Source organism: Pithys albifrons, chromosome 8 (genome assembly GCF_047495875.1).
Source record: "Pithys albifrons albifrons isolate INPA30051 chromosome 8, PitAlb_v1, whole genome shotgun sequence".
NCBI lineage: Eukaryota > Metazoa > Chordata > Aves > Passeriformes > Thamnophilidae > Pithys > Pithys albifrons.
In genome coordinates, this window is record NC_092465.1 from 5,911,095 (window position 1) to 5,931,348 (window position 20,254).

The window sequence follows — 20,254 nt, forward strand, 5'->3', positions numbered from 1 at the left end:
GCTCTCAAGTGCAATGAGGGGCTTGCAAAGCTGTTTCCATTGACAAGGATTTTAGCGGTTGAAAACACAAAGGCGATCAAAATGTAACCTGAGCACAGACCTAGTAAGAAGATGAGGCTGAGAATTAAGAGGAAAGTAATTGCAAATGACAGGCAGGGTTTGGAAACTGAAACCATTACTTGCCCTTCAGCCCAGTGGCAAAGAGCTTGCAGATCACATCACCTGTGAATTACTGATTAGCAAACACAGGCACTGCCAGGCTTGAAACAGGTGTACCTGTTATGGGTCATGGGAGTACCACTTTAGCCCTTGGCTGTGTGGGAGGCATATGTGCCAAACATGGCCAGGGTCACCACTCGACCCAGCCTCCTACACTCAAAACTTTACTTCCCCTTTCAAGGTCACCGTAGTGGAAGGATGTCACTCCTGAAGCTCAAAAGCACAGGGACAAGTGTTTCAGGCTGCTCATGCCCATCTCAAAATTGTGTCCAGAGAGTGTTCATTAAATTACGTTATTAAATGGATCTAACCTCGGTGGCTTCTTTGGAGTTGGATTCTGCAGCCCTCTGGGCTCCCAGAAGGCTCGTATGTCCTTACCCAGGCCCCACTGCCCTGCACAGCTCGAACCTACACAAGGAGCCCACCTCTCATGACCATGTTCCTGTGCTCACTCGAGGGGATGCCATCCCCAGGTCCCCAGGTGGCAGATGTTTGGTGTCCCCAGGGCAGACTGGGTGTCCCCCAGAACAGACTGAGTGACCCCAGGGCAGGATGTGATCCCAGGGCTGGCAGCCGAACCCGGCCGTCCTGCCATGTCTCCCCGCAGCCAGGGAGACGAAACACGTCGGGTTTCCCCACAGGGATTGTGGCTGCCCGCCTGTATGTGGGCACCCGGGTGGGGCGATCCGCCCTAGCGAATGGGACCTGTGACAGGAGAGTCCTATAAAACTGGGTCCGGATGGTGGCCGTCGAGCCCGACTCTTCACCTGCCTCTCCTTCAGACCGGGGCCGCTCCCGCAGGCGCATCCCGGCTCGGGCTGGGCGGCTGCGGGCGGAGGAGGGGCCGCCGCCTCTTTAAACTTGCCAGGAGGGCTGGGCCGCCCCGCCCGGGGTAGCGGGGGTTCCTCAGCGCCCGGCGGGGACGCGCCGCCCCCCCGCACCGGCTCCGCTCAACTTCGACCCGGGCGGGCGGTCCCCCGTCCCCGGCGGCAGCATGCAGAGCAGCGGGGCGGTGGGGTCCGGCCGCGGGCTGTGAGAGGACCCCGCTTTGCCCTCGGGGGGGAGCCGGGCAGCGCCACCACCTCCCGCCTTCCTCATCCCGCCTCCCGCCCGCCATGGCCGCCCGCGGAGCCGGGCGGCGCGGAGCCGAGCGGCGCGGCAGTGCCGGGGTCTGGCCGCTGCCTGGCAGCGCCCCGTGAGCGGGGACAGCGGGCGGCGTGTCCCTGCGCTCCGTCCTGCCCCCCCGTCCTCCTCCCGGAGCGGGGATGAGCGAGACCCGCGCCAGGGGAGTCGCCGCCTAGATCGGCAGCCAGGATGGTGCCCCTGCAGCCCCTGCCCCTCGTCGTGGTCCAGGGCGTCCTCCAGCTCGTAAGTTTCCATCGCCGCGGTCCCCGGGCTCTCCTGGGGACTCTTCGGGGACACCGGCACCCTTCCACCGGGGAGCGCGGTCACCTCGGGCTGGCTCCGAGCAGCACCCCCAAACCAGCCTTCCCACAGTCCTCAACCGATTCTTATTTTTCTTCCCTTTTTTTCCTTTCTCTCTCTTTTTATTGTTTTCTTTTTATTAAGCGGGGTTGTTTCTCGTCGGGCTGTTTTGGGATGTGGGACATTCGCCTGTCCCGGCACAGCGCGGCCCCGGGGGTCGGGATGCGCCGGGAGCCGCCGCGGAGCGGGTACCGCGGGCGGGGACGGGAGGGATGTGTATGTGCCGAGCATCACCCAAACTATCCGCTCCCGAAAAGTTTTCTGCTGGCCTCCATCGCCTCTTTTCGTGTGCAAGACACCGGGTTGTGCAGGTAGAGTCACCTGCGCTTGGGAAGCTCCCCCGTTAGTTTCGGGTTGCTGCAGCGCACGCCAGGTGTTTCCTTAATTTTTGTCAGAAAATGTGGGACATGCCGGTGTTGCGCTAAATATTCCTCTGCATGCGGTGGGGGAATGCGGGGACTGACGTGGTGGCAAGGTGAGATACAGACTGCGAAATTCAGAGCTCTGAAGGGAGGGAGGCAAAGCGAGATGCGCGGCTGGAGACGGGCGAGGAGCTCAACTTCTCCCACGCCAGCAATGCCTCGTTCGTGGGGCACCGATGGTGGGAAACAAATGGATTAATGCTCGTGTTCATACGGCGGGAGAGGTTAAAAAGTGAAAAAATTGTATTTGCAGAAGAGTTTGTCCATCTTCACTTTAATTTCAAAATCACATTTTCAGTATACTGGTTATTTGGGGGGGGGGGGGGGGAATTTTGGTTTTACTGTCAAATACCTCGGCTGCAAAAGTTATTGCCTCTCTTCCCCTCCTGCCTTGGACCCGAAAGTTTGTCACCGTAGTCAATAGGGAGTGTGTAATAAACCTTGAAGGGATTAAACAACCTCTCTAAGAACTGGAGTCTGGTATTACAGCGTGAGGTGATTGATTAGTTTTTGAGGAAGCTTATGTCAAATTCTAATCCGGTTTTGGATTGTGCTTGTCGTGTAATGTTTTTTGCTCCAGCACTTTATCATAGCAATGAAGTAGCGAGCTGCAGCCCTGCGATAAGGCACACACTTTTTTCACACTCCCATCCTTTTGGACAATAAAAGGCTGTTTACATTCTTCACATTCTTGCAGCCCAGTTTCCAGCTAAACAACATGCAGGGGTGAGAGATGGGAAAGGAGAGCAGCAAATGGATTACAAAGTTGCTGAGCAGAAGGGAACTAAATAAAAACGCTCTTTCCTCACGCCTGCAGCCTCTCACTCACTCGCACCCTCCTCTTTATTTTTTTTAAGAGATATCAAAGGGATCGATTGAAACTTGAATCATCAGGGATCGGGTTTGTCACACAATGTTTTATGGATGACGTTGAGAAGTTTCTTGCTATGGTTTTACATGCTGTAAGTGAAGGCTGGCTAAAAGAAGCAAAGTTGCTGCCTTGAATCAAACAAAAATCATAAATAATCACTGCAGGTTCTCAGGTGGATGTGACACTCGGCTCACCCAGGAGGATTCATTTTTTTCTGCATTCTTTATATACAAATAACAAGGTTTTGGATTCAATTAGTTTTATAGTTTATATAAATTAGCTTAAATAATAAAGCAAAATGAGAATGTGGGGGATTTTGGGGGCATTTTAGGCTTACCTTTTAAAGCTAACCTGCTGCTAAAATGTTGTGTGAACATAGTTTTGCATGCTTTTACCAGAACATCTGGTTAACATTTGGTTAAAGTTTTTGCTTATTGCAAATTAAGAAATATTTGATGGTGGTGGTAATGCATTGAATACAAGTCTCTGTGCTATTCTTTGTTCTCTGGTCAGTATTTGCAGGGACTGGAGGCTTCCTGGAATCTGATTAGCAGCTTTAGCAGGCAGGCATTCATGTTACTGATTCCTGACTTTCTCTTTTAACCAAAGACCAGCATGGTCAATATTAATACAGCAGTAAAGGCTCAGCATTTCAGCCAAGAAATAAAAAAATCATAGGTTTTGGTGTTGCAGTGCAGCATCATTCTAGGAAGCCAGAAATGCCATCAGCAAACTCTTCCTAATAGGGCAGTCTTAATTTTTTTACAAAATATTTAAGAGATGTTAGAACTTGAAATATTTTTGCCCTGTATTTCAGTGAAGATAGAAGTACTTTTTATTTGATTGAACTTCAAATACTGCCGTGTCTTTCAAATACCAAAGTGTGCTGTCTACCTGCCTACTTCTTAAAGATGCATAAATTATGATGAAATCCATGTGAAACTCATGAATTTGAGGAGATTATGGCAGAGAGTCTGAAAGCAGTGTTAGATGACTTTATATGCTGTATCTAAGGTTGCTCTGCCAGAAGTTCATGTTTAGTACAATTCACAGAATGTAGATGTATTTTTGTAACATGTTCCTGGATTGTTATTGTGGTTAATAGATGGTGTACCAGTATGCATGCATCACAAGCACATTTATATTTCCTAAAATATTTTGCATATTTGGGTATGTTGAACAGCAAGGAAGCCTTCTGTTGAGTCAGGTTAAGGTGCTAATTTGCTGCTGTATAAATGCATTGATTTTAAAATTCAGGTTTACCTTATGCTGACAATATTGAGCAAAATAACAGTTTGCAATGCACAGTCAGTGCATGTCTGGGCTGTTTTTGATAAGAACATGAAGAATTGTTGTGTTGTGGTATCATTAATAGGTACTTCTTGCTTTACTATTAATTTTTGGTAAGCTTTTCCAATTGTCACATAATTGCTGAATGCCCTGTTAGTTATCTCTTCATAAATAATAGAAATGAAAATTGAAGAGAGTGAAGTATTAGAATAATACAGTTTACAGTATGCTTGCTAGTATTTTGCTAAGTTTGCTTGAAATACCTTAAAGGAAGGAAGGCTTCTACTTCCCTGGGAATATTATTTGTCATTCTAAAGAAATCTTGTTAAAAAATAAAATAAAAAATGCTGTCAGTATCCGTTATTTCCTTTTCATGTTGTTAATTTGTACATTTAATGCGTCATGTTTCACATTATTCAAAATAGCTTAGATGGGGTCTTCAAAATGTGTGATATTTTCCCCTTTCCTTTAGGAAAGAGAAGAAATGAAAGCTGTATGTGTGTTTGGAATCAAGAAGCAGAGTTAGTTACTACTTTTGCTTTGTGGCGCCAAGGTGTAGGTACAGACAGGACTTGCGGTTCTGTAGGATCATCAGGCACCATAACTATTTGTACATTCTTGCATCTCAGGTCTGAAATGAAGAAGGGATCACAGCAGCATTTTCCAGTGCCAAGACTTAAAGTTGCTCCAGCATTTCTTTCAAGAAATTCGCTTCTAACATTATCATTGGGCTAAGTTGTTGCCGCCTTAGAAATCGAGGAATCAATAATTTTAAAAACCCTTAAAAGCAGTTGATTTTTTTTCCCAATGGTGTTTGTATAGATGAGAAATAATGAGGAAAAAAAGACAAAGGGTGTTATTTTAAGACTTTTCTCCACCAACTTTGGAAGTACAGCATTTGATATGAGTAAAATTTAATGATAGATTGTTTTGTTTGTCTTGGAATTTCAAGGGCTGAAATTGTCTAACAAACTGGGTTAATGAAACAAAACTTTTACAGAAGGTTGTGGGGTTTTTTAACATCATTTAAGGTTCTTAACTTGAGGTGAAAAAACCATTTGCTATAGTGTAAGACACTGCTCCATAAGAAGAAATAACTTGAAAACTGAGATAAAGCTCCTTTCCATTTAAAATATGTATGCCCTGTGAGGTATATAAACACAAAGGTATGTTCCTACTGGCTACTTTAATTTTGTCTCCATACCCCTGCAAACATGGTCCAGGTAACATGTCCTTGCAGTGAGAAATCACAAATAGGCACCATGCAAAACTCAACTCCATTTCAGAAAGGTAAATGCTTCCCTCTGGTCATCTTGAAGAGCACTGGCGAAATTCCATTCCCTTTAACTTCATGGGGAACTTTGCCATGAAATATATTGGGCCCAACCTTTCATTTGGTTTATTTTGGTGTTTTTCTGGATGCTGTAGGCATTGTAAGCCTAGGTTTCATTCCTGTGTAATAAAGTAATGTAAGTAACCCAAGGAATGCAGGCAGTTTGAAGGTGAAGACAGATCAACAAAAGCTGGTTTCAGCAGTTTGAGAATTTATTACCCTGAATGAGGAGTTGTGTCTTAAGGTGGAGAGGGCCAGGTTTAGTTTACTTGGGAGGTCCACAATTCAACCTGTCCTGATGTCACATCTTCTGACCTAGTTCTGTGGAATTGGTGACTGGTGGTTTTCAGGTTTTTTGCAGGTTGACTGGGGCACAGAAAGGGTAAGGATCCTCTGTAAAATATGTACAGCAAGTCTGTTTGATGCCCAGTAGACCACAAGATACCCCAGGCTTCCCTAGCACAGGGCAAGCAAAATGCAAGTCTCTGTATTTCCATGTGTAGCATGTAAGGAGTTTTTCTGCCATTGGGAGGCACTTTGAGAGATGTCAGAGATGTGCTGTAAGTGTAACTGACAGGGAAGTGAAATGGAAAGATCAGTGGAGTCCAAAGACTAAATTGGGACACACTGATCACTGTCACCTTCCTGGTTTTCCTCCTACCCTTTGGTTTCTGCAAGAAGAGAACTCAGGCATGGAAGTCTAAAGAGAGCAACAGAAACCACTCACTAGTGGGACATTCAGGGCATCAGAGAGGCACAACTCTGGTCTAGTTGCACCAACTTTCTCCTATACTGTTCAAAATGTTGCCCGTAAGCAAAACTGTACAAGAAGAAGCAAGAGCTGCTCAGCATGACATGGGAAAGGAGCACCGGGGTGCCAGCAATGTGTGGTCTGTGGGTGAAGTGTTAACCCATTTTTGGCCCAAGTGTTGAATAAGACATGGTAATTCTTGGGCACTTCAGGTAAAGAGCTGCATAGGCAAAGATCAGTGCTAGTCTGTGCTGAATGGTTTTAAGACCAAAGCTGTGATTCCATAGGTGTGGTTTGCATCTTGGTCAGAAGGAGAGCGAGCTGTTCTGGTGCTAAGGGAAACCCGTCACTTTGGATCTTTCACATGTACTTGTCAGTGCATCAGAACCAAAAGCAGCAAGGTAAAAAAAAAAAGACTTTTTTTTTCCTCTTTGTGCCTGCATACTTCACAGGATAGTGCATTTGCTCAGTTAATTTGTCTTCTGAAGTAGAGAAAAGCCAGAACTTAGGGGATTTTACAAAGAGCACCCAACTTTCATGGGAGTTTCCAAGAGATAAGGTTTAACCTTCAGTGGAGTCATAATTAACGATCCAATTAGCGTAGACCTGTGCTTAGCTAAACAACAAATTGACAGGTTAATCCCAAGAAAAGAAACCAGAACACCATAGTTGGCAAAACCCACTGCAAGATCATACAGAGTTCATGAGGATGAGGAGCAAGAATGCGACCACCACCTGATGAAGTAACAGGATCTCCCCTCATAATATTCCTCAAAATGGACAGCTCCGCCCCAACTCCGCCTGCTATGAATATTATATTGCAATATTATAATTATGCATGAATATGTATGTAAGAATACTGTAATCCCTCACCAAAATGTATAAATACTGTAGCTTCTCACTGTAGATTTTGAAGCTCTTTGTCCGACGCTAGTCGGGGGCTTCCCAACGTTGTCTTAATAAATACCTTGCTGTTTATGGACTAAAAATTTGTCTCTAAACAGTTTGTTCTGCCTTTTTGGGCATCACTTCTAATCCTGATTTTTGTCCACTTCTTTAACACACTGCTTCACTATACTCTTTATAAAGCACGAATACTGGCCTTAAAATTTTAACTGCATCAAATCTTGGAGAACTGGATCAAAACTAGCAAAACCAGGAAAGAGAAAGGGGAAAGTTCCCCTTCACATGACTATTATAAATTCATCTTAAACTTGATTTCCAATCATCCTATTTTGAAGCAGCTTAGGTAGTTAAAGAATCAGCTAAGGAAAATCAGATGTTGACCTGCTAGTTAAGTTCTGCTTCCAGCAGAGCATCACTGCGATGAAGTCAGCCCATGAGAGACACATTTCACCCTCTCGGAGACCGTTTCCACCGAGCACTGTTCACACTTGCAGGTTTTCTCTGGTATTCTCATCTGCAAGAAATCCATTTATCAGTTGATTCCTTGTGGTTCAAACCTCAGAAACTGTTACTATTGTGTTGTAGCACTGAAAGTATTAGAACATCCATGCAACACAGTTGTGTCTGCAGTCGAGTCATGCCCCTGAGTGACACCTGAGTAGTCTGAGCTGATGGACCACCCTTAACACAAAGCTGCAGTCCAGGAGTCTGCTTCTTGCAGCATGAAGCACAGGCTGAGCTCTACTATTCCCCTGCTCCCAGACTCCATGTGCCAGGCACTTGGGATGCTGGAAAAATCTATGAGTCCTGTGCAGAAACATGGGAGTTGTCAGCACTCTGCCAGGTGAGCAAGAGATGGGATGGACAGGGCAGGTGGATGAGCTTCTGGGTGAATCTCACACAAAATCTATGAGGTCTACAGGTCAGAACTTGGAAAAAAGTTTTAATTCCTTTCCTGTGGAGAATCTCCTTATGGGTTGGTGTTCTGTGTCAGATATAAGCTCAGCTGCTGTTAACAAAGAGGTTCAAGGAAACAAATTCAGAGTGGGGAGGAAATAAAGGGCTATGAAGTTGGGTCTGCAGTTAAGACCAAGGAGTTTTGTCCTTGCAGCAGAGATTTCAGTGCTGGTGTGATGCTCTGCTCTCCCTGGAATGGCAGCACTTACTGTAAATGCAGAATTTGAACAATTGACTATAGTTTAAGGTAGAATTAAAGAGCTGTAGTTCTTGAGATAGTTTTTCTCTTTGTTCCAAACGATTGGTAGTAATAGAAGCTATTATTAGCTGAGAAGTGAAAATGAAAGAATAGGGAGAAATAAAAAATAAAATGAAGAATCTATTGTCTCTAAAATAAGTTTTTATGTGTATTGGGGCCAATTATGGTTATTGAATCATTACAGTGCAGATTTGAAGGTACTTCAAAAGTCCTAATTCTGCTTCTTCAGCTCCAGCATGTTTGGTTTATGTTTACTACCAGTTGAGAATTTCTTGATTTTATAGTACTTGTTTTTGAAGATGACCAGGTATTTCTAATATCACAAATCACCAGTATAAACACAACCTTAATTTCCTCTTACTTTACCCATTATCTAGGAAAATAAAACACTCATGCATTGAAGTGCTTCTATATTTGTTCTGTTATTAAGTAGATTTAAGGGCTTTTATGGGTTTGATGGAGAAGTGGCTGGCTGTGCTTGAGCCTGACCTGGAGGAAAAAAGCCCTGGGATTTTGCTGAGGGAGTAGGAGATGAATATGAGAGAAAGAGGATGGAAATAAAACAATCACTTGGGCAGTTGGATTGAGCCTGGACAGTTGCTGCAGGAGGAGAGGGACAGACAGACTGAGAGTAACCAGGAATATCCCCAGAATAACACTGAGTTCTACCTGTGTATGAACCCCAGGAGGGCGAAATATGGAACCTTGAAGTTTTTGCCCTCTAGTGTTGCCTGGCTCTTTTCTCTTTGCAAGCACCTGCTGGTTGCTTCTGTTGTTTACTAAATGTGTTTGGAAAGCTGGAATTGCTGTTCCCAGTGAGACTGCGAGGGTCTCATGGCCAGCGTTTTGTTCTCAAGCCTTCAGCCACAGCTGTTATAGTGAGTGTGTTCCTCCACCACTGGGAGCCTAAACCAGGCACAGTATTCCCAGCTGAAATTTTCTCCTTGCTCCAAGTGGTTCTTAGAAGAAGAAACGTTCAAAAATTGTGGTACAGGAATAGGTACATAACAGTAATTTTATAGTGCACTGTAGTGGGAGTTCACAGTACTTTATAGCCAAGACATGTTACATGTGTGCAGTCATAATTTTGGGAAATGAAAGAAAGAAAATAGAGCCTCAAGGTGCATTTCTCAGCTTCACCTCCAGTAGACTAGAAGAGTATTCTGCATAGCTGACCCTCTCCTTCACTGGCCCATCTCCATACAAAGGCAAAGAGCTGCTGAATCCGATCTTAACTGGCTGACAACAGGGACAGCTTTGAAGTAGCATAATGTGGATCAAGGCAAGAGCAAAACCCAGTCCTTCAGTTTCTTGAGCAAACAGCTTGCCAGGGAGAAGGTTAAAGCCTGTGTTGTCTTCCACTCATTAAACTAAGAAAATGCTAATCAGCTTTGTGGAAAGATTCGTAGTAGATAATGTTACCTCTGTCGCTGTGGCACCACTGGGTTATCAGATGTGTAAGCCTGGGCCACTGTAAATTAGGTGATTGAAACACTTGCCTTGCTTTCTTTTGAAACCGATTCAGTTTTGTCCATTGAGTGCTTTCAATTCTATCACCACTAAAGGCAAGGAACAGGCTGATGTTAAACTCCTTACTGGGCTGGGACAAATGCTGTGATACAGCCACTGTTGCATTCCAGACCCTGCTCATCCTGCTGCTGAACTGCTGCAGAGTTTACATTAACTGAGTCTTCCAGGCCTGGAAATCCTCATTTTTTGAGTTAATTTTGAGTCCAGCCACACTGTTTTCTGTGCTGAATGACAAATCCATCAGTCTTCTTCGCATTCCCCTGGCTTGGCTCTGCTCCCTGCTGTAAGGAAGTTTCTGGCCCTCCAGGGAGCTTTTCTAAGCTGCTCTCTGCCGGGAGCTGCCTGCTTGCTAACACTGTTTCTCTCTCCCTCCATGCTCCATCTTCCTAAAGTTTTTTTGTTTGGTTGGTTTAGTTTTTTTTGAAGCAGAGGATTCTCAGTTCCTCTGGGAGAAGCAGCAGCTTCCTTGCTTTCCTCTTCCTCCTGGAGGTGCCCACCTGATCCAAAGTACAGTAGCCAGGAGGAGCTAGATAGTCTATATTCCTTTCTACTACTAGGCTTCAAATTTTTAAATTTTATTTATTTTTTTAATTATATTTAATTTTTGTACAGAAAACTAGTAGTTCGAGCCACCTTTCCAGAATCTATTAATGGTCATCAGTTCATCTTTCACTGGCAGCTTCTGTCCAGGCTCTCTGGTAGCAGATCAGTCCAAAGGTTTACTGGCTTTCAGTCCTAAGTTGTATAATGTACTTGTACAGTGTTTCCACTTAAAATGGTCCATTTTAAAGCTCATTTGTCATGAGTCAAGATGTGAGTGGATATCCCTTATTAAAACACAAAACTGGAATGCAATGTGGTGGGAGGGTGCTTGTTTGTTTGCTTTTTGTTTCTTTTGTATTTCTTTTTTATTGCTGTTGTTTGGTTGGTGTGGGGTTTTTTTAAGGAACATACAGATTTTCACATCCTATAGACTGCTCTCAAAAGCAATTGTCTCTAAAGAACATATTTTCTCCCTTTGATACCCTTATCCTGTGAATGTCTTGCTGTGGAAAAGTGATCTCTGGTGTGTAAAATTTAGATTCAGACAAAGAGATACAAAAAATGCATTTCTACCAAATCAACATCCTGGGGGCACAAAAGGTATTTGGTTTCTTTAAGGTTTCTCACCTTCCCTCTGGAACCCAAAATCCCATTTTTTGGGGTTTTGGGGATTTTTCTATAGCATTCTGGTGAAATCAGAGGTGATGCTTTTCCTTCAAATTCTTAAAAAGTGGGAGAGCCATCCTCATCCATCTCACTCTTCAAGCATCTTCTTTTTCTTCTCACTAGAATGCAGTTTCCAGTTCCTGGCACCAAAATGAAGTTAGTTTAAAATAATACCAATGTGTTGAGTGTCTGACAGGAGAATAAATGCATTGTTGAGTTAGGACCTATTTGATTTAAATTAAATTAAATGCCTCTAAATGTAAGAATGAGAAAGCATGACATACCTCATACTCAGATCCATTTGTTGGTGTTCACCCCATAATCCTTTTATTCAGACATGCATGACCCATGTGTTATCAGCAATGGACAGCCTAAGACTGCTGTGACTAGGGAATTTAAACTCCATATTTTATTTAACAAAACCTTTTTGTGGATATTGGATGGTATCTGTTACTCTGCTTGCTTAGACTGAAAGTTCAGTGTTGCTGCTTTTAATACTTGATGTTGAACAATGGGGGAAATAATGAATTTAAAATAGCTAACTCTGCATTTATGTTGACTAAGGACACCATTCTGCAAAAATTTGCCTTCTGGAGAGTTTTCATTATTCTTCCAATGAACAGCACAGTTACATTTTTAGTGGAACAAAAAATTAATATGGTGAAAAATACAAATATAATGGGTGTTGTATCTTTCTTGTGTTTTGATGGATTGGATGGTCATGTGCAGTTCAGATTAACTACTAGATTTATTTTTATTTTTTTTTTCACTAAAGCTGGTAACTGAAGGAGATTCAACTTTTTTTCTGTTTAGATATTAAACTGTAATCCTGATAACACAACCCAGTAGTCACTTAACTGACTTGTCCCACACCAGTGACATTGACATCCTTCTGTGCTTTCAGGACATGTTGAGACTGTGAGCAGGTATTAATAAAACCTGCTCTTTTATGAACATGTGCCCTATGCCCTAATTTCTGTCTTACCTGCTGCAATTATTTAACAGAAATCTAATTATCCTTGGCATCACCAGCTCTGATCCAATTGAAGTGCAATGACTGAACAGTTGTTTCAGTGGGACTTCTTCACCTGGAGAATAAGACCTTAACTAAATGTGGTCAGAAATTTTTCTACACTTCTGAAAAATTCAAAGTCATTAAAAGATAGTACAGAAGTTCTCGATGTCACAGCTTTGAATCAAACACCTGCAGTTTGCATGTGGTGCCTGAGAATGAGATTCAGCAAGTTCCCCACGCAGAAGGGAGATACCTGTGAGGTTCAGAACTTTCTCCTGGGCTGCAGGGATGCTCCCTTCACTTAGACTAGGAGGCTTTTAAGGGTAGCCAGGTAGCTAAGGTAGAACAGCTTTTAATGACTAATGAATAAATAGGTGATAGTATCTCCCTGTGCAAATAAGTCAGTGCTTACCCCTAATTAGGACAGCAGAAGGGAAAGTGAGCCTGCATCTCACAAGGCAGTATCGAATTCATCAAGGGAGACAGTATTTTACAGGAGTGCTCAGTCCCTGCCCTCAATGGGGCTGAGAGCTGCTTGGCTCTACCTTTTGGAGAAGGAGAGAGAACAAGTACAAATTTGTTCTTTTATTTAGGTAGGAGGTCAGATATGTACAACTCAGTGAGAGCAGGAAGCTGACTCTTCTCACATCTATGTCTCTTCTGCAAGGAGACACTAGAAAATAAACTGTGAGCTTAGGCAAAGGTGTGTGAAAACCACATCCTGGATTAGATCCTTCAACAGAAATCACTGAAGGAATGCCTGGATTTGTATCCTGAGAGAGCCCATGCATGGTTTAGGAGCTCAGGTCCTCAGCAAGGCATGCTCCAAAACAAACTAAAGGGAATCTGCATCTTTAACACTTAAGGACTACTTGGGTCATGTGTCTTGTGTGTTTTTAGAGGTTATAAATTTAGGCACCTGTTACAAGCCTGGGGGAAACTGCACTAGCTGTCTGTCAAACACTCCCTGCTGTTGTTGTTCCCTTGATCAGATGGATACCAAGAAAAACTATCCAATATCCTGTGATGTAGGAGTGCTCATGCTGAACACTTCCTAGTATTCTTCCTTAATGTTTTTTGGAAGGCCCCATGATAATCCCTAGGAAGTCTCACAGCTGATGGTATCATATTGTTTACTAAGTTTTTTCCTAATACTATGCAGAAAGTTTTCCTAATTCCTTCCTTTTATGCTTAGCTGCTTTCTTTTCTATCACTCTTGAGACACTTTGTTCAGGCTGCATTATTTGCCTGTTCCTGGGGACCTTTTTCTCAAAGAACTGCAACATTAGAACTGTGAGTCACAGAGAGTTTTGGCTCTTTATTCATCTTTTCTACTTATTCTAAGTGTTTGGAGGAATTTACTACTCTTTGTCTTTCCTCTTTCCTGTTGATTTTTACAAAACATCTTAATGGAAAGATATCCCCAGTGCTGACCAAATTTGCTTAGATGATATCTTATAACCCTAACAAATGTCTCTTGGAGAATTTGGTAATTTTTCAGATGAAGAAAATGGGCTAGATTCAGGAGGCAGATATTACATTCTGATTAATTCCCTTGGAATACTTTTTTTTACTTCAAACTGCAGTGCTTCCACTACAAAATTAACTTTTTTATGGCCCTGTGATCTAGACAGGTTGGATTTTTTGTGGACATCTGCAGCCAGCCCATGAGGATGTGACCCTGTGTGTGCTCTGTGTATGTTCTGAAGATGTGGACTACATGACTTTATTAGCTCTATGCATGAGCTAACAAGCCACAGCACCATCAAGTAGGTTGAGTACAATTACAAGGTTTTCATCAGCTCAGAGTTCAGGCAGAACAATTTTGTATCTAACCAGAAACATTACCAATCTCCCTGATGTGTTATTTCCATAGCAAGATCTTCAGGGGTGTCTTCTGCTCCATGTACAGGGCTGAGCACACATCAGTACTCTGAGTGAAAATTATAGTGTCTGAAAAGAAAAATAGCAGCAGGAATTCCACATGAACAGATTGTATACCTCAATGTTTTGCTCAGACTCTAATTTCTGATTAAAGAAATATCCCACAAATTCCCAAGGGATGTATTTCTTTGCAAGCAGTGACAGCCTTCGTAGTTGTCAGCATGTAAGAAAAGCTTCTGTTGAAAGATGCTATTAAAAGAATCACATGTTCTGTTGATATAAAGCTGATATTGCTTCAAATTTCCTATTCCTGAAAGAAATGCATTTAGAGTTGTCTGTAAAATAGTCATTTTGCCTGGAACCACCACCTTTTCTCATAGAAGTCATCATCTTTAACAGATAAACTTTCCATTAAGAGCCAGACAACGTGCTAGTTTTCAGCAGTTAGAAGTAAGGACAATAAATGTGTGGGAGAAATGCATCAGTTTGGTTGGAAACATCAGAGCATGTTCCTATCTGAAATACAGACACGTCAGTTCAGAGAAGTCTCCAAGTATAGAATTATTGACCCTGGAGGATAAGATACAGAATAACATTCCTAGGTTGTACTTTGTCAATTATAAGTAGTGTTTGCAAGGTGAGTAGTTTAACAGTCTCACTCAACTCAGCAAAATATTAATAGTAGATGGATCAGAGCTTCTCCTGAAAGTTTTTTCCCTTTATAAATTACACTGCTGTAAAAGTATATTAATGTTCTATGTGTCTATTAATCTTCTGTAAGACAATACGAATAAATCCAATTGATTGATGTGACTCATAAAAGTACATAATTGTGTCTCTGATCTGGTTGTTAATTTTCTGATGTGGTCTCAATTCTGGGATTAAGTGGTTGAGCCACAGAACTGGTGTGCCACAGTCCTGGAAATGATGGGGTCTGCAGTCCTACATCCACATGTAGGGTGAAAGGTTAACTCAGCAGATCACAGTGAATCTTTTTTCATAATTGTAAATATAAATGCAGTTCTCATAAGTTAACTTCTCAGATAAATTCTTCTTTCACATGGTGCTCATTGTATGTCTGCTTTGTGATATCTTGAAACCTATCAGGAAAAAAACCCCAAACAAACAAATCTGTTTTGTTCAGAATGCTTTTGAGCCATCTATTCAAGAAGTGCCTTGTCTTCCAGACAACTCAAGGAGGGAGCAGTCCTCACTATATTACCAAGGTAGAACATCCCATCCTATGACACATTCAGTGTGTCTGTCTGTCTGTCTGTCTGTCTGTCTATCTATCTATCTATCTATCTATCTATCTATCTATCTATCTATCTATCACAGTGTCCTGATGAGTTAGCAGGTAAAAGTTATCCTTAAAGTCAAGCCCACAATACAAATATGACTTTTGTTTCAAGGTGTATATTAGAAACAAAGAAAAATTATTGCTAAATTCATTTATATGCTGCCATTCAAAGCCTGTAATTCAGTTAATCACCTTTGATCTAATATCAAGAAATGCCAATAGTATATTTTAAAAATAACTTTATAATGAAATCTGAAGCAAAAAAAGATTGTTTAAATCATCTTCTTTGGGAAGATTAGTTTTCAGGTTATTTTTTTTTATACTGTGATTTCCAGCAAACTATGTCAAAACTTTTCAGTAGTGATAATGACTATGAACATTTAAGCCTACAAAATCCCTCTGTGAATTCAGTGTGAAGTCTTACAGAAGAATGGGACCCATTTGCTACTGATGTCTGGTCAGAGTATGACTTAGTAACCACAGCCTTCTGAGCCTCAGTGCAGCAGCTTGTCACCCTCACAGGGCAACAACATCCCAGCTTGAAGACAGAAATGCTTGGGAGACTGTGTCAAAAACCCTGACAAGGTAGATGACATTCTTCTGTTCTGTCTTCATCCACAGATCTAGTAATTTGATAGATATTTGGCAACCAGTTTAGACAAGCATGGTGGATTTAGTAAATCCATGGTAAATCTATGTTATTTATTCCCAGTCATCATCTTCCTCTTCCTGTGTCCACATATGACTTTAGAAAGTATTTGCTCCGTGATTTCCCCGGGGACTGAAGTGAGTCTGAGCAGCTGATAATCTCCCAGATTGTTTTTAGCCTTTTTGAAAACAGTTGCTACTTTTGGGGTCTTTCCTGGTCATCAGGCTCCTCCCCCAGTCTTCAAAGTCATTCTAACTAGATAGTGAACAGCCTCACAGTAACATCAACCTGCCCTTTCAGCACACTTGAATGACAGCCATCCATCCCTCTGGGCCATGTATGGGTTCTCATTGCTCAGGAGACCCTTGTCTCAATTCTCTGTGACTGATAGTAAAAATAACAGAGAACAGAATCAAACTTCAGAGGACTTGAATTAGTGTTACTTAATTGTGCAAGAGGCAAATGGACCCTTTGGAGTTCAATACAGTATTACTGAGACGTTTTTTTCTTTAGTGATGGATCCTAAATGTTCATTAAGGCATAATTTAAATAATCATATGCAAAGGAATGGGTTTCATTTGCAATTTTGTCTCTAAATTAGCTAGAAGGACATGATGGTTCACTTCAGATCTCTTTAGGAGACCTAAGTTTTACTTTTAGGCGTAGGTCTTAAGTTTGGTCTTCCAATATCAACAGCAAATGGCCTTGTAGAGGCAGAGGTAAGTGTTCCTTGTGGACCAGGATGCTCTGGGTGAAACAACAATGTGCCCTTGTTTGATGACTCTGGAGCAGTCCTGTAAGAACTGCTTCATTTTCCATTTTCTCTATAGTTTGAACATGGGATACTTTGCCTTGAAATCTGTACTAGCAGTGCATAAGATTCAGTAAAACTTTGACAAACATCATCAGTGTGGGTTAGCTCTATTTTTTGGAGCTAAAAACTCAAGACCAGTTTGCTTAAAATACTGATTATTGTATTTTTTGCTGTGTTACATTTTAGCAATGCCCATAGATATAGAAATAATATATTCTTAAGGCAGACGGGGGAAGAGGATTTGTAATTCTTTGTAAGCCTCATCCTTCTGAATTCAGTGTTTCATGAAGAGCAAGTGCAGAGGTAAAACTGCCAGCCTGTGCTTCGACTCGCACAAACCACTTCTGCTCCTGCAAAAGTGGGTTTTAATCATCCATTACTTTGTGTTCTACATATTGAGGACTTGTAGATAAATAATTAAATTGAGAAATTCTAGATGGACAAATGAACCCCAAAGCCATTATAACACCTGAGAATTTATCAGGTATGAAAGAAATTATCATTAAACATTGCCAAGCACTTGCAGTTCTCTACCATACGGGAACTTGGTTCTCCCTCCGTTTGTGAGCTGATGTAGTGACAAGCTGCAGAGAGATGACAGATTCCGCTAAGGATCTGCAGTCTGAACACCTGTGCAGTGTCATGCATTTAAAAATAGAATGTGACAGCAAAACACATCAACCCTCTAATGTCCAAATGGAAACCACAGGGGTTTTTCCTTCAACTTTTATCCAGAGAAATCGCTTTCAATCATCACTGACCAAGTGAAAACACAAAGCACAAGCTGTTTTGTTGTGGTGCACAGTAAAGAGGAACAAATTAGAGGGTAGGCACAGGTGCAGAGAAAACACTCAGTAATCCCCATTCTTTCTTCTCAGTGCTGTTCTGATGTCCTGCATCTCTGAGGGGAGCAGATTATTAGTGGTCAGTAGCACTTTCTTCAGGAAACCCTTGGAGAATGGTTAGGAAAGGACTGTCACCCAAAGCTGCTTTGCATACCTTGGCTTTTGTGTGACTCATTCAACCCTCAAATGAAGCTATCAAAAAAAAAACAACATTTTTTTTATATATAATCTTCTCCCTGGGAGAAAAAAAAAAAGCATTAACCAAGGGCAGGAAGATAAAGACAGGCTTGCTTGACTACTGTGTCAGAAGTGTGCAGTGTGCTCTCCTTGGAGGAGCCGACGTCACTGGCAGCATTTGAGGGGAACATCTCCACTGCCCATCCTCTTTAATAGTATTCTTGAAACATTAATCAAATCTAAAGCTTGTAATTCTTTTTTTTTTCCTCACAGAGGCAACTAGGTTTCCCAGTCTGCCAGAAATTCTGAGCGCCCTGCCAGCCTGTTCTGATCTCCTCCAGAGCTGAGCACAATTACTGGGCAGCACCATGGGCTGGCCAGGAACACAGTTTGTCCCATTTTTCCCATTACACAGTGCTCACCTTTCAGCATGTGCTCTTTCTTCAACAAAAGCTTTGTTTTCAAAGATAATATGTTTTTTCTTCATATTTGGTACAATAATTTTGAGATGTGGTTTTGGCCTCTTTTCTATTGCAATCCTATTAACTCTGTTAAAAAGGACATTTATTCAGTGTTTGGGGACAAGACTTTTATGTGATTGTGTGATGGGAAATTAAGGAAGGTCCATGTTTAGCTCTTCTGTCCTTTCATTTATGTATGAGAGAGACAGGAATCTACTTTAAAGTCAGATGAGAATTAGCATTTTGGATGACAAAATCTATCACACATGAATGAGTTGCTTTTTAAAATCAATGAAATAAATTAGACTCCCTGTTTAGGAGCATCTGGCACCCTTAGAACCAAGTTCATATAATGGCATCTCTGTTAGGAAGAATTATGTAACAATATGGTTGATTTATTTCAAGATGATTGGCTTAGCAACTTAATTGGACTATGCAGTATACCAGAGCAAAAAAAAAATAATTTAATTAGCTCATTCCTTTGTGGATGACTGGAAGCACTGCACATCATGCTCAGCTCCTTTCAAAGTGTGCAGCCATTTGATCCTGCAAGGAACAAACCTTTTCAGCTTCCACAGAACCCAACTTCACACCTGCAGGACCATCAGCCCCAAACTGATGTTCAGGCACTGGGCTCCAGTCAAAGCCCTCAGAAACCAGCAAGAAGTTTCCTTTAAATCCCAAGAGCACTCAGTGACTCCTGAAAGGCAAAGGAACCTTCCAGAAGAAACAGCAAGACAAAAATGCGCCTTAAAGAATAAAGCTGATTTTCTTCCTCCATGGCCTCTTCTTTCCTTTTAGTTGAAGCTCTCACCTCCCAGCTCCCAAATGCTATTAACACAGCACATAATTGTGTGCTGTATCTAAGTTTTATATTCAACCTGGTGCAAAGTTTTACTTCTATTTCCAGGACAGCTACTCATACATGAAAAATGTGCATTTGCAACACCGTTTGACTGCTTTATGAGGTGACCACCTCTCAGCTGAGACAGAACAGTAATATTTTTATTTTTAGCACTGTTATTATTAGTGAATGTCTTTTTATTTAATGTGCAAATAGTATTTTCAGAATAGCATTTGACAGTTGTTCAGATTTTCAAGATGCCTCCATGTTGTTTCAGTTCCAAATGCAGCTTGTGCCAGCTGAGAGACTGCTCCTTTGTGGGCAAATTCCACTTAATCACATCAGCTTAAGTAATTTCTACACTCTAGTTGTACACAATTTAAATAAAATTAGAGGTGTGAATGTTGATTTCTCTTGTGTTGTTAAGTTAAATACTCTGAGTCCCCAATGATTTAGTTTTCCATTTCTAGATTGAACACTCAACTCCCCACTTCTCTCCCACCCCCCAGAGCCCACAGAAAACAAGACAAAACCCTAACTTAAAATCAGAGTAAGGATTTGACTTACAACATAAAAGAAGAAATAGGGCTGAAATTCCATACTTATCACACCCTGTAGTACCTAGATAGTGCTGCACATCTGGTGTGTGAGATAATGTGCTGTTTAGAGACCACGGTAGGAACACAGAAAATTGGAAATGAGTTTCAAGTCTTAACACTACATTTCCTCACTTCTGGAGCAAGCAAGGCCCTGTTTTTCACTTTTTTGTAGGTTGTGTGATTTGATTACCCGCTTCCCTTTGCTCTGAAAATAATATAGGCACGAAGGAAATCAGAATAGTTCTGTAAAAAGTGTTTTGTGCAGCACAGCTGAGAAGACTTTTCATAAATTTCCTGACTATATACCAATATTTAATTGTAATTTTAGGGAAAAAACCCAAACAAAAACAAACAAAAAAAACCCCAAAAAAACCCCCAAAACCTTGGTTGAAGACATGTGAAGCAATAAAACCCACATGTATCTTGTTCATTCA

At 41.8% G+C, this 20,254-nt stretch overlaps 1 protein-coding gene across 1 annotated transcript in view; it reads left to right on the forward strand.

Annotated features, from left to right (window-relative positions):
- Positions 1–1,121: 1,121 nt before the first annotated feature.
- The window catches only part of NXPH2 (neurexophilin 2), a 39,105-nt gene continuing 19,972 nt past the window's right edge, over positions 1,122–20,254 (forward strand). Inside the window, exon 1 of the mRNA XM_071562176.1 lies at positions 1,122–1,587. Coding sequence (XP_071418277.1) covers positions 1,534–1,587 — 54 coding nt within the window. The 5' untranslated portion in view covers positions 1,122–1,533. The remainder of the gene's footprint in view (positions 1,588–20,254) is intronic.